Source organism: Pleurodeles waltl, chromosome 3_1 (assembly GCF_031143425.1).
Source record: "Pleurodeles waltl isolate 20211129_DDA chromosome 3_1, aPleWal1.hap1.20221129, whole genome shotgun sequence".
Classification (NCBI taxonomy): Eukaryota; Metazoa; Chordata; class Amphibia; order Caudata; family Salamandridae; genus Pleurodeles; species Pleurodeles waltl.
In genome coordinates this window covers 168,831,224-168,846,083 of record NC_090440.1, presented here as the reverse complement: position 1 = coordinate 168,846,083, position 14,860 = coordinate 168,831,224, and the positions used below count along the sequence as shown (strand labels likewise).

General features: G+C 40.1%; 1 protein-coding gene across 1 annotated transcript in view; it reads left to right on the top strand.

Moving 5' to 3' along the window:
* MINDY2 (MINDY lysine 48 deubiquitinase 2) overlaps nt 1-14,860 on the top strand; it is a 469,571-nt gene that overhangs the window by 187,070 nt on the left and 267,641 nt on the right. The window contains exon 3 of the mRNA XM_069222089.1: nt 1,938-2,002. Within this exon, the coding sequence (XP_069078190.1) occupies nt 1,938-2,002 (65 nt within the window). The remainder of the gene's footprint in view (nt 1-1,937; nt 2,003-14,860) is intronic.

Below are 14,860 nucleotides of genomic sequence, written 5' to 3'. Positions count from 1 at the left end.
GCATCACCCAACTCTGGTCCATTACAGCCTACATAACAGAACACTACACAAACCAGGTCTTTCTCTTCATTGTTTCTACCCTTATCTTTCTTAGTTTGGTCTATTCTGCCCTGCTTCCAGCTTTGCAAGAAGTCAGATCTTCATATGACTATCATGTATAAACAATATGACAGTGATTGTTTTATTGCCTGTTTTTTTCTTTTAAACATAACGTGTGTTTTAAAAACAGCCATGATTCTTGGACTTACATTTACTTTAGCTTTCTACTTTGCAATGCAACTGCTTTGTGTTTCTGTTTTCATACAAACTTGAAAATCTTTTGAACTTAAAAATAAATGTTGCTGAGCTACTCTGAACGAATATTAAGCATTGAAGAAATGCTTGCAAAAGTCTCAGCCACAGATAATTGCTTTGGTTGCATTCCATCGTTTCTTTGCCCAGTGCACCATTTCATACAGGGAGAAACTGGGTATGCAATCGGTCTTGCTCCTGTCTCATTGGGAACAATTCAGTCCTAATTTCAGTCTACATCTCCTCTGAATAGGAACACAAGTAACCTGAGGCTGGTTTCAATCTTGTTGGGGCTCATCAGTGAAGTCCAGCTTGACTTCTGTGGCACAGCAAGCAAGGAACCTGCCACTGGGCCCAACAAGGCTCCAAGTAAGCCTTCTGCATGGTATAGAATGCAATTCTTGTTCTAATGGGACATAGTCAAAGTGTTTTCAAGGATGGGGTTGTGTGGTCACACCTTATCGATAAACTATGGTTGCTTTGTTCTAGGTCATTTGAAGCCTTTGAATCAGTTTATTTGTTAACATGGTTTAAACAATGTTGCAGTAATCCAAGTGGATTACTAAAAGGATTGTGCAGAGCCTCAGAGGAGTGGAAGTATTTTCCATAGTAGGGAGATTTGTTGATTTATGCCTTTGACAATTGAATTGGCTTTGGGAACTGAAAAGAGCTTGGAGTCTCAGGTCTTAGTCCAGTGGACTGTAGTGCTCAGAAGTTGGTGGGCTCCTTGCATGTCATTAAGGTGGATTTTGGTCCTCCCATAAATAAAGTAGCACTTTTCAGGCATCTGGAGCTCTGTCATCCCAAAAATATGTGATCCACACTGAAGGATATCTTGGCCCGATTTGCTGAATGTGTTTTCAGGTGAAAGTTAATTTGTGTGTCAGGAGTGTATATCTGAAGGTTGATCTGGTACTACTGTAGGAACTTCTTCAGTGGGCATATGCTGATTTGAAGAGTAAGAATGAAAGAGAGGAACTCTGTGGCACATGGCACTTTTGAGTTGCAGATTATACTGACCTTCTTTAATCTTGCTGACCTTGACAGACGATGAAAGACCAAATATGTTACAAGGCAGAGCCAGCAAATCCAGCCCGTATCTTCCCGTTAAGCAGGGATTTGTTCTAATCCATGGTATTGTAGACTACTGATAAATTGAGAAGTATGAAGATCGAGTTCTTCTTCAAAGACAACAGCAGCTATTCTCCAATATTAGCAAGGATGCGTTGTTGGCCAGAACCCAGTACAATTATATAAATGCTGAACGTGAGTTCTGAGTAATTTTTAAGCTGTGTTGTAAACTCCCTTTTCATGATCTTGCTGGCACAGGACAGATTGCAATTTGGCTCACAGTCAAAACTTTTAAGATGACTGTTTCTTTACCAACAGTGTGATGGCAGCATGTTTCAAGTGGCCCACAACATCTTTGTGCAAAAAGGAATCCTTGTCAAAAGCTTTCTCACAGGTTAAAAGGCTATTGGAAAACATTTTGGATAATGGCCCACTATGTATCCTATGGTGGAAAAATGCTTCTTTCTGTTTATATTATTCTCTTCTTGCATCCTAAATACTCGATACCTCATTTGAGGAACTTTTAATGAGATGATTATGAACTTATTCATGTAATTTTCAACTTGGTTTCACAGGGGACTATATTCTGGAAGCAAAACCAAAAGACATCACTGAAGCTCAACGACTGAACTATGAACAGGTAATAAATAACATACTTCAGCATTTTTGTAAGAATTTACAAATTCACATCTAGTGAATAAACAGCACTGTTATATTCTACTAGAGTTTAAACTATTGTCAGTTACTGCTTTTAGTCTTTGGAGAAAGTGCAATACAATGCCTTTTGTAAGAAAGTGCAATACAACTCCTAGTTTGGCAGCCAAGCAGTCACAGCGTGTATATAATTGTTTATAACACTTACATAGACATATGATTGGCCAATATTATTTTTGTTAGTCTGCCTTGCAGCATTTAGATTCTAAGGTATGTCTCTATTATGTATCTTGGTAAATTGATAATTTATTATAATGCACAGCAGATTTACAGGATTCCAAATAACCTATTGCAATGTCCTGCTGACCTGGGCCTACATCAGTGTTGTGTTTTGAATGTATGACAACCTTATCCTAGTGTTTAGAACTGTCCAACCAGAAAATCTGCAAAAGCCAATACAGGCATGTTATCCAATTGTTGGTAGAACGTATTTCTTTCCAGAAGGTATATATGTGTGTTCAATTACAGATTATATTTGACCCTTTGTCCATGTCACATTTTGGAACATATTGCAGTCCTTGTTTCTTCTCTGGCATGTGGCTGAAATGTACTATGGCCGAAATGTAAAATACATTTTTCTGGTATTTTCTAGGTAACTTCATAAGTTTACTGCCATTTTCCTTTAAAGGGTTCTTAATTATTTTTTTATCAAACAGGAACATGTTTCTTTAAAATAGTGTTGCCTTCAAGGTGCAACTAGGTTTGAGCATTTACTGAATATAGACTGTTTAATGAATAAGTGAATTTATTGTTAATAAGACAGTGGTCAATGATTAGTAGCAGGAACATTATGCTCTTCTGTGGCTACAGTATTTACTGCATAGTTATATATTTAAACACCCTCCCATACTCTCTCACTCACCCTCTCTTACTTTAAGTAGTTATTGTTAAGAAATACAACTAAAATGTCACTGAAATTCACAGATTATTGTTAGTGCTACAACATGGGCATGCAGATCATAACTTGCATGTCCAGTAAGGTTCTCATGACCTAATCTCTTAATATAACAGATACAATTAAAATGTTTATAAGTGATCTTACGTTTATGTTACTTAACATTATAAGTGAGACATCTATGGATATATTCTAACTGGTTTGCGTATGTGTTGTCAAGTGATGTTGTGCTTTTTAGGTGGTGGTATTTCTATGTGTGAATTTGTAAGATTATAAGCATTACATTTGGTGTGCAAGTTATAGTTTGCATGGCTGTTTTTCTGACTTATGGATTGTGGGGCCATAATTGTACTTTAACTGTGTTTTATAAATGAATTGTGATGGTTTTGTGGAAACATACATGAAGGTGCTAAAACCAGTCCTACCAATAATTGGATTGTAACTGTAGCTTTTTAATTTTAAGTGGAATACATTTCTGGGATTTACTTTATGATATACTATATCTGATTTCAATGAAAGTTTTCTCTTCCTTGGTGCACACATCCTTTGGCATAGTGTCATAGAGTAGGGTGGCATCTCGTAGAGTGGGGTGGCATTTCGTAGAGTGGAGTAGAATGTTGTGGCGTGTCATAGATTGGACTGCTGTGTCGTGCAGTGGAGTGGAGTGCCATGTCGTCAAGTTGAGTGCCATGTCATAAAATGGAGATTGGTGGAGGGGTGTAGAGTGATGTGGCGTATGATAGAGTAGAGTGGAGTATTGTGGTATAGCATGTCGTAAACTGGAGTGGTACGTCATAGATTGAAATAGAGTGGAGGGGGGTAGAGTGTTGTAGAGTGGAGTGGCGTGTCGTACAGTGTCTTAGAGTGGAGTGGAGTGGCGTGTCATAGTGTGCCCTAGAATGGAGTGGTGTGTTCTACAGTGGAGTAGTGTGCATGGAGATTGAGGTGATGAGGTAGAATTTTCAGTCTGTCTGTGATATCTTTGAAGACGAAATACAGCTATAGTGCTTTCCAACATTCAGCAGAAAATCTGATTGTTGGTGTAATTTAGTAAAAGGGCATTGTGATTATAGCCCATGTTGTGTTAATGACCAATCACATAATGGTTTACTTCTTAGTTTTATTTCTTGTTTAGTTTTCTGTTGGTTTTCATTGTCGTGTGACAAATGTGTATTTCAAATGCGTTTCTAATACTAGTTAAACTTCATTGCTGAAGACTAGTTTATTTTCTTACCTCATTTTGGTTTTTGATAGTATTGTGCTACATTAGTAGCCCAAATTGTTGATAAGCCAATAATTGTCCTCCTCTCAAAATTAAATTGTTGATATTATGTACTTTCCTAATGTGGCAAATCTATATATATAATTCATTCACTGCACTCCAGAGTTCCAAATATCACCGTCTTTATTGGCTTCCACCTACGTGTTTCAACTCTTACGAGTCTTGCACACGTGATATTTGGAACTCAGGAGTGCAGTGAATTATTTTTTGATCAGACGATATTACCTGGGTCGGTCTCCCTTGTCACCAGCAGTGGAGTGCTTCATTCTGATATCTCAGTGTATGTGCAAGATGGCCAGGGTTTGTCTTGTTGGGCACAGTTGAATTTTTTGGGCCAGATAGAGCATGCCAAGGAAGCAGATGTTGAAGAGGGTTTAGGTTAGAAAGGAGTTGAAATAACATTGGTTGGTAAAAGGCTTGAAATTAAATCAGTTGCTCCCTCTACTTTCCTCTGTTTTTGGCCATCCCCACTTTATGGTTACTCACTGTGGTGGCAATGATATAGGACTCTTAATCCAGAGTTAGACTGGAAATTGAGGTGGAGACTTTTTCCATCTTAATTTTAGTGTTTCCAAACACACATTTTGTGTTCTCAAATATTTTTCAGAGACAAAAGTGAAATACATCTATTCTAAATGGTGCTAAGTTTGAAAACAATCCAAAACATGCCAACAAGGCAGTCTTAGCATTCCTTTGAGATAATAAAATGTCTTCCAGTTTTCATTTGAATATAAAATATTACAATGCAGCACTGTTTGTCCTGATGTACATTTTGCAACCTATAGAAACTATCTTTTCATTCCAAACCTAAAAACATGCCTTGACAAACATATTTAATTACGTTCAGTTAAAAAAAAAGACACAAAGGCTGTGTTGGGAGCCACCCTATGTTATTTCTAGTTGTGTTTTGTCATATAAAAGTTCTTCTTTTATGTTTCAATAAGTACCGTAGTACTTTCCAGAAACTTATTCAAGAGTACTGCGGTTCTCAGTAAACGTTTTTCAAAATATATAAATCAATAAATCTACTTCTACCTACTTCTGTAGAGTTTGCTAAACTGCCTCATTTCTTCCTCTATGTTAAAACAACTGTAAAACTTGTGGTCTACACAATAGGGTTGCCTTTTCATTTTACAACAACGTTTATTTTGTCATTGCCGAGTACAGCAATATGCCGCAAAGGTCCCATGGTATACAGCAACACAATATTTCACCAAGTTTCTGTTACTTATTACTTAAAAACTACATAACTAATTTAGGTCAAATAACAAAAAAGGACCTTTTCCACATCATAATATATGTTCGTGGAAGATTTCTTGAAAATCCGTTCGCCATTAGGCTGCTGTGTTTGTTTAAAAAGTCAATGCAAAATCAATTGGTGGAAAAACGTGTTTTGGGGCATCCGTGTTTTTTTTTGCATCATCAAACAAAAAAGGAATTAGTCAAATGGTAGCAGAGTTATTACCAATCAAAAATCTGAGGAATTCCTACCTCTTGGAAGCTTCTGCAATACATATATATATGAGAGCTGTGTGTGTGTATATGTGTGTATGTGTATGTATATTATTTTTTATATATATATATATATATATATATATATATATATATATATATATATATATACACACACATATACATTTCCTCCAATAATCTTTCAATAAATATTTGCTTTAGGCTTTAGAGTACCAGCCCTTAGTTGAAGGAGTGAAACTCAGCAGTTATAGTTATACTTATATTTATACTTATGTTAACAAACTATAACTCGTTGCCCAAAGTTACTTTCCGGCATGAGTTATAGTTTCTTCAGATAAGTATAACTCTAAGGATAACTATAACTGCTGAATTCCTATGGTTTTGTAGGGGTGAAATGTCAACCTAACTATAACGTCCCTCTAACCTTTGTTTTTCTCCTTAAAGTATCTAGCTACTTAGTAGGTACCACTTACTAGGTATTTAGTGTCACCATGATCAATGGCTCTCAGATGTTCCTGCACTCTTTTCCTCACAGTACATACAGTGCTGCCTACATACATTAAAGCGCAAGGACAAATTTAATATGTATATCACATATTCGGAGATACATGTAAGGAATTGTCTGATGTTCCGTTTTCTCTCCCCCCACTACGGTGTACTCGCTCGTTTTAGAACTATTCCTACAAGCCTTACAGTGTCCGCAGGGGGAAAATCATTTGATTTAAAGTGCCCTCATTACCTTTGGTCAAAGTTATGTCATTTTGTGTTGGGAGTCTCTTAGGGATTTGGCCTTCTTAAACGTTATCAATGGTCTCTCTCCTACTTCTCTCCCAATAACGGGGTCACTTTCGAGGACCTCCCCAGTGTCTAGTAGGTCTAATCTCACTGGAGTTCCCATTATAGGTAAGAATGACTCTCTTGGTGGTACCTGGGGTGGGTAGTTTGTTCCCAAATAGTGAGGTTTCTCTGCCTACTTGGGACACTCTTTTCATGGCCTTATTTAGAACCCATATGAGATACCCTCTTTCCTTGAAATTAGCCATTATGGGTCTTTTGTTCCTCCTTGAAAGCAGCGTTGGTATTACATTTCCTTTTGGCCCTAAGGAGTTCCCCATACGGGATACTCTATTTCAAGCTCTGAGGGTGATCACTTTCTTCATGCAGGATGCTGTTTCCAGCTGTTGGTTTCCTAAAGAGGCAAGTATACACTTCCCCTTCCATAACCTCCACCATGACATCAAGATATTCGGTCTTCGTTTACTCAAGGTGTGTGTGAACACCAAGTTCCAATAATTGTTTGTTCAGAAAATCACCAAAGTCCTTTGTGCTGTCTGTTCTCCAAACCATTCCAAATGATAAAAAGGTCATCAATGTACCTAAGCCACAGGACCACATGTTCTGTTTCTTTAGTTAGAGTCTCATTGGTGAACACCTGTTCTTCCCACCAGACCAAGAAAAGGTTGGCAAAGCTGGGGGCGAAGCACGTGCCCATCGCTGTTCCCACAAATCTGGTGGTAAAGAGCGCCATTGAAAAGAAAAATGTTGTTCTACAAGCAGTGCCTCATCATCTCCATAATCATATTGGTGTGGTCAAGAAACCTCATGAGTCTTGGTCTTCAGAAATACTTGCAAACCACTATGTTCAGATTGTGGTCTATAATAGTGTATAAACAGCTGAGATCTATGGTCATGAGAAAAAAATTGTGTTCCCAGGGAATGCTATTGAAGGGAAAATCCCTCAATACCTCATCAGCATATTTAGACATGTTTTCTGTGGCGCTTTCTCTGGAAGATACTATGGGTCTCCCCAGAGGATTTGTGGGGTTCTTATGAAGTAAATATAATACTGGTAACTGTGGATGTTCTTTTCTCGGAAAACAATATTCTTCCCAGCTTAGTATCCCTTTATACCTCCCACTGTTAGTCTGTCCCTGAGACACACAATACTATTCACATAGGTGGCTCTATTCACTCTTTGATAGTAAATGTCGTCACTCAATTATCTTACAGCCTCTTTGATGTACTTCTCCAGGTTGAGAACCAAAATATTGCCTCCCTTATCCGAGGAACGGATAATAATTTTCTCATCTCGGGCTAAAGACTCTATGGCTTTATATTGTACTGGAGTCAAATTAGTGGAGCTGTTTTCATAGCACTTTTACCTCAACTTTTGGAGGTCATGAATCACTACTTCTTGCAGTACATCGATATTATCATGTGGCATATTTGGAGAGAAGGTAAAGGGAGATTTAAATCTGCTAGGAAAAGAATCGTTATGTATAATACCTAAAGTGTCCAATAACTCATTAATATCTCCTGGATTGTTAAATCCTTCAGTCTTGTTTCTAATTCATACGGTTTTGGGAATACATCCATGTCCCCAATTACCAGAGTCTCTGATACCAGATCCGTCAGGTTAGTGTTCGGTTTGTCTCTGGGGTTATTTTTAAGAAGGTGCCACTTGGATGATTTCAGTTTTCTTACAAATTTAAACAGGTCAATTCTGATATTGACATAATCAAACCTGCTGAGAGGACAGAAGGAAATCCCCAGACATACCACTTGTTTCTCGGAATCCATAAGATCCCTGTCTGAGAGATTAACAGTTGTTTTATTTACAATTTCTGGATACATTATTACTCCTCTAAGGGGCTTCTGCTGGTTTCTTCCACTTTCCCCAATGAATTTGATCCACTGTTTCTGTTTCCTCTGTCTCCTTTGTTTACTCTCCTTGTCCTCTTCCTATGCCTTTGTTTCATAAGGTGGACCCCCGCCCCTCTTTCTCGAGGTCATAAATTCCCGTTCCACCTATTGATTTCTGTTCAACAGTCTGTACTGGTCTAAAAAAAAAATAGTTGATTTCTGGCTGTTACCACTGCCTGAAGCAATATCCGATGTCACAGAAGTATCCGTATCTGGTTCTGTGTTGTTGTTCTTGCCTCCTGTATGTGTTTTTCACTAATCTGCTCCAAGTTGCTGCTTGTCAGTTTTCCTATCTCCACATCATATTTGCGGTTATATGTCAAGGTTCTGCCTCTAGCATAATCACACCAGTCTCTTTGAAACTTACATTGTTTTCTCATCTTTATGTCCTCCTCATGTTTGATTAACCTATTAGCCATCTCTGTTTTATGTTTATCAATTGCCTCTTGTTCAGTTGTTTCTTGTAGCTCTTTTTTGATAGATTCTATGTCTGTTAATAATCTTTCTCTATCCAACCATGCATATTTTATCAACATTTTCAACATTGTTTTCAAGCTTATGGCTAGGTTCTCAGTCCACTATTCTAACATTTGTAGATTAGGTGTTTCGTATGAAGGAATGATGTGAATTCGGAGGCCTCTTGGGACCATCCCATTATCAGCCTAATTTCGAAGTGACGTGGCTTCCCACCATTTAGTTATTTCACCTCTACTAAGTGTTTCTAATTTATTTCAATTTCTCTCATAAGTTGTGTCCATTATTGACTTGCTTTGACAGTCTTGTTTCTCCCAAATGGATCACTGCAAACCGAGCCTTTGCCGAAACTCTTCTGGAATTATCAATTTCTTCCATCCTAAATTCCCATACAGGTATAAATTATTTCTCAAACCAGTCCAAAATTTGAAGGGTCCCTATACCCCCTCCCCCCTGTCCACAGTGGGCAAGTTCCCCCTGCCGGTGTAATAAACCCTGTACTGGAGAGTACAGTCCCAATATCCGCCCCTGACGCTGGGTCAAGTGAGGAAAGGTGTCCACTTTCTATTCAAGCAATGTGAAAATGAATGCCTTTGCGGTCAAGCTACAAGCTGCTATGCTGGGGGTCAAGTACCCAGAGGACAGGCACCATCCTGGGGATAACCCGTGAGTGTTCTCCAACCCGCTGAGGCTCCTCCAGTACTGACAGGTCTGCCCCTGCGGACTCACTTCATATCACTTCCGATCCTGCGTTTCACCAAGCGACTTCAAAATTCTTCATTCCGCTCAAGGATAGAAAGTACCTTGCTGATCCTGGCGTCTAAACCATCATCCGTGCACACCAAACAAAACCGTGATACACACTCCCTTTTTGCAAAAGACTGGCTGGTCCGGGTCCCGTATATCCAACGTGCAAGGTACGGAGCTCCAAATGGGCCTGCTCCCGAGGAGGGTGGACCATCAAAGCGGCGGAGCACACCAGTGAATGTCAGACATCGAATGAAGAAAAAAGCTCACTCAGAAAGAAGGTATTAGGGATTTCCTTTAAACATGATGCGTTTTTGGCTGACTCCGCGGCCTTGATCACACGAACAGTTCACCACATCCCAGTGTCAAGTAGTTACAATTAACATAAAAAGCAGGCAGCCATACAGCAATGTGCATCGTTGCCATCTTGAAATGGTAGAATCCTGAAAAAAAAGTGACTTCAAACGTCATCCATGTCGGACTATCAACAAAGTTCTGGTTTAACATATATTGTAGAAGTTATAACAAACGAACATATACATACCTCGGAAAGGCATATGGTAAGTCAAACATCAGTAAAACAGTCATGTTGTTGGCATGAGATCAGTGCGTATTTTAATTATGGCTCCTATATGCCTAAAAAATGATTGTGCTCCACATAAGGGCAAGTCTAACCCAATACAATCACACCACGTGACTTTTGGGTTAGGTTAAGTTTGTACAGGTGGGTGGTGAAATTTGTATTCAAACACTGGAATTCTGCATCTTTTTAGTTTTCTTTGGCATGATGACGTGGGTTGTATATTTGACCCACTGTGCCGTTTCTTGATTTCTTTTTTTTAATGTAGTTCCTGATTGTACTCATTTTATAAATATCTTTACAACTGTGGCTATAACCTCCCATTATGTACTCTTTCACTGTGCCCTTGTCTACTGCATTTGATATGGTATGGCCCTTTCAGTTGACTCAACAGCTGGAGGAGATTTGGGTTGGTGGCCTCGCTCTCGGCTTACTGACTTTCTTCTTCAGTGACCGAGTCCAGGTGGTCAATTGTGGGGACTTCCAGGTTGACGTCTTTAGTCTTCCTTGTGGCGTCACCCAGGGCTCTGCATTGAGTCCAACTCTTTTTAACATCTATGTGGCTCCTTTGGCTTTCAAGTTCAATCATATGCTAATTACACTCTAATAATTGTAATGATCTACAATGATGTGGCCTGTCGCACAGTCCTTTAGGCAGTGTATGCCCAGCATTGTGAAATGGATGAGCAGTAATGTGCTCAAACTCAATGCGGGTAAGACAGAGGTGTAGTGAATCCCAGTTTGTTTTAACGGGATAGCAGGAGTTTGCTTAGCCGTAGGCTTGTAAACTCGTGCCCCTGTCACCTAGTGACTTTTAACCTACTTAGCTTGCTCTGTCTTAGCCCATTTAATTATTTATTTCCTCTAAGATGGCTGCCTTGTTTATAGTTAGGCCACTTGTTATGAGTTTTATTATCAGTGTCACTGCGCCAAGGCGTCAAGATCAAGCACAAAAGACAAACAAACAGTAGGTGTTCACACTTAGGGATTTTCCCTCTATATACTTTTGAGGGATTGTTGATATTAATTGCCGTCCCAAGCATGCCTGTTATCTATTGTTTTGAAATACACCTACGTCAGGGGACCTTGTAGATCTATATAAATACATCACACTTCAGACAGATAATCAGAGGTATTCCGACCAGAGGGCATCGCCACCATCGCTGATACCGATGCTGCAGTCGTCTTGACGCTGACCCAGTCTTCGTGTCCCTACAGAGTCTGAGATAGAGACCTCATTCCAAGGTAACGAGGGTTGGGGGCTCCTCTCATGGACACGGCTTTGGCAGATTAGGTTTAGCAAACCCAGCTCTCCTTTAGGTAGGAGGTTAGACCTATTCTCATTAGGGTATTAGGGCATATTCCATCTCATACATATATATATATTTCTTTCATATATTGCAAAAATGGTGGGGGTCTTTATAACCATGACTCTCTTCTTCACAATACTGTTGCTTGGTATATTCATTATCCTAATCATTGCAGTTCATGCAACTTATCGCAAATTGCAGTTATGTTAAATAAAAACTATTATAACTTCACTGCATCTGTGTTATTGCCTTTGTTTGTATGAGACATAATATATCTGTGAGAAAAGGGTAATTTCCGTTTAACCACGACAACCCTGAGATATCTTACTTTGAGTCCATGCGTAAGCGACTGCTACAAATCACCTTTTACTATTGTGTTTCTGGTGAGGTACTGCTAGTGAGCCGGTAAGGTTTGGACAACAGTTACAACTAGTTGTAGGAAGAGACTTAGTCACCTACAAACGAAAGTACTGTCCTCCTGAGACCAGCAGTCTTGCTCAGAGCAAGAGTCCAAACTATGACATGGCACCACCAACGATGGTGTTTAGGCACTGATTTACGGTTACCCTGACTATCACTGTCTCATAGACAACAGGTACCCTAAGTACCATTATACGGAGACGTCCGTGGTCTTTGGGAGAATCCTCCTCAGCTGAACAGGTAACACCTAATTAAGCTGTAGGTTGTTCGAGCTCAAACTCATAAAAAGGAAAAAACGTCCCCTATTTTGGTGTTCCGTTTCTCTAAACAACTATGGCTGATACCATAGACATTCCTGCGAATGCTAGACATGCACTTGCACAACATTTATTAGCGCATGGCCTTACAGAAGAGGGCGGGGATGTTACTTTGATTATAGAAGCGACTGAAGCATACCAAACAGAGACTTTTTACAGTTGGGTCACCTTTCCTGAGGCTGACCAAAGAACACATACGTTTCACACATATGAAATTGCGAACGTACCTGTAAGATACGAAGCATACCAGTATCATGAAATATCGCTCACATATCAAGAGCATCAGAACTGGTTTGAAGGCGCCCTACCACATGTACTAAGACGGGTGAGGCTGGGTCCTTTAAGTAATGAGGGACCTACATGGCCTATGTTTGCCACATATACACCTCACCCAGGCATACAGAATATGCCGATCGCAGATTTACGAGTTTTATATAATGAATTAGTGGCATTATATAGACAATTGGTTCAGTTCGTAATGCGAACATTGAACACAACACTAGCGCGTCCAGCACCGCCAGTAGCTGGTGGTTATCAATTGGCTACTGGGATTAATCCACAAACAGTGCATACTATTATGGGTAAAGTGCCCACGGAACGGGAAAAAATACCGTTCTGGATAGCCCAGAAAACAAATCAGCTGGAAGCGGTGTTTCCCCATACGGGGCCACAGGAAAAACGTAGACTGCTCACTATGTGCTTGCCGTTTTGGATGGTTCCCTCGGTGGATGACTGTGCCACATGGGGTACAGTCTTCGCTGCCGTTTATACTACCACACATGGTACCCCTACACTTGACAATTTACCGGAAGTGCTAAAACAAATACAAAATGAGCATGGGGCTGCACTGGATCTGGGGATGAAATTGATGCGTAACTTTGACGCCGTCTCCTCAATAATACTAAGTAATATTAAAGGGGAAGTGGTGGCACTGGCCATACGCCAGCGTCTCCGGGAAACTCCAAATGTGGAACAAGAGAGACTGCTACCGAAAATAATTTCCGATACCTATACTAGTATAGGACGGGATAGTTTGGGAGCCAAACCTAAAAAATTGGAATTACCAAGTATCACCCATAAGGAAGGTACAAAGCAGGCACAAGAGGGCTCTAAAAAGCGCTGTGATAAACAGAAAGATTTCAAAGAAAGGAGAAATAAAAGAGCTGATTCTCCACATCCGGAGTACTCCGAAAGGAGGTATAATCTCAGGAATAGGGAAAACATTAGAACTCCAGACAGATATACTGATTCACGTCCTTCTCGTTCCTTTCAGGACGCACCGGATAAACGTAGCGAGAGAGGGGGCCGTCAAGATCCAGGTCCGGAATACGTGAAAGAAAAAAAAGACTCGCCACAGTCTATCATTAAAAAAGAAGAAAAGACTCCTCAGCAAAAGCCACAGTTTAAAAAGAAGAAAGTGGCAGCACTGACAGTTAAAAATGCCAGTAGTATTGAGAACACTGTTGAGGAACAAGAAGTGGGCCGTGACTCTGTTGGACAGCGCGGCAGAGGTCACGATATGTCGCCAGAGTCTGAAAGATCATCTGGATGCAACAGCAACTAGCGATTACATCGCAGTTGAGACGGCGGATGGCCGCGTTCTCCCACCCGATAGGGTTTATGATTTAACAATTCAGACAGAGGGGGACGTGGAACGAATTATTAGTGTAATATTTTGGGATGAACTTACTAGTGATATCCTATTGGCTGAGAGAGACTGGCCCCCTGAACACGTCCGCAAGCTCCCGCATGGGGAAGATGTCATTTTGCCTTCTTTCTCCGATCTTGTTCCAGAGGCAGATAAGAAAGCCTATGCTGTTGAATGGGCTTTAGCGCAGGCACCTGCATTATACCGTAATCATGTAGGTTGGGACAAGGACTCTCCTTGTCATGTTATTCCCGTTCGGTCTACACCCCAACCACAGCCACAATACCCTGTTAAACATGACGCGAAAGCTCCGGTGACGGAGATACTGTCATAACTTGAGTACCAGGGAGTGATTGAGCCCTGTACATCGGCAATGAATAATCCACTATTTCCCGTTGAGAAGCCAGATCATTCATATAGAATAGTGGTTGATTATAGACACTTAAATAGTCATACACGCACATATGCTATACAAAATTCACACCGCACAGCGTTGATAAATAATATAGTGCGTAAGAAATATAAAACTACATTGGATATATCTAATGGATTTTTCTGCCAGAATTTAGCACATGAAAGTAGGGACCTAAGTGCATTCTCATTTGGCTCTCAGAAACGCTTTTGTCGTTTACCTCAAGGCTATAAAAATAGCCCAGGACTGTTTTCAGCCTGTGTAACATCAATTTTGCACGAGCTTGATTCCGATGCGTTGTCCTATGTGGATGATATCTATCTCACTGACGACACCCTCGACATTCATCTTGCGAGGGTCGATCGGATCATTTTGGGATTTGCAGACCTCGGTTATAAATTTAATTTTAAGAAAAGCAAGATAGCCTTTCTTAGTGTATTGTTCCTGGGATATGAGCTATCAAACGAGGGGAAGAGCCTGGCCCCGCACTTCCTAGAAAAGTGTGCTCAACTACAGCCTCCGA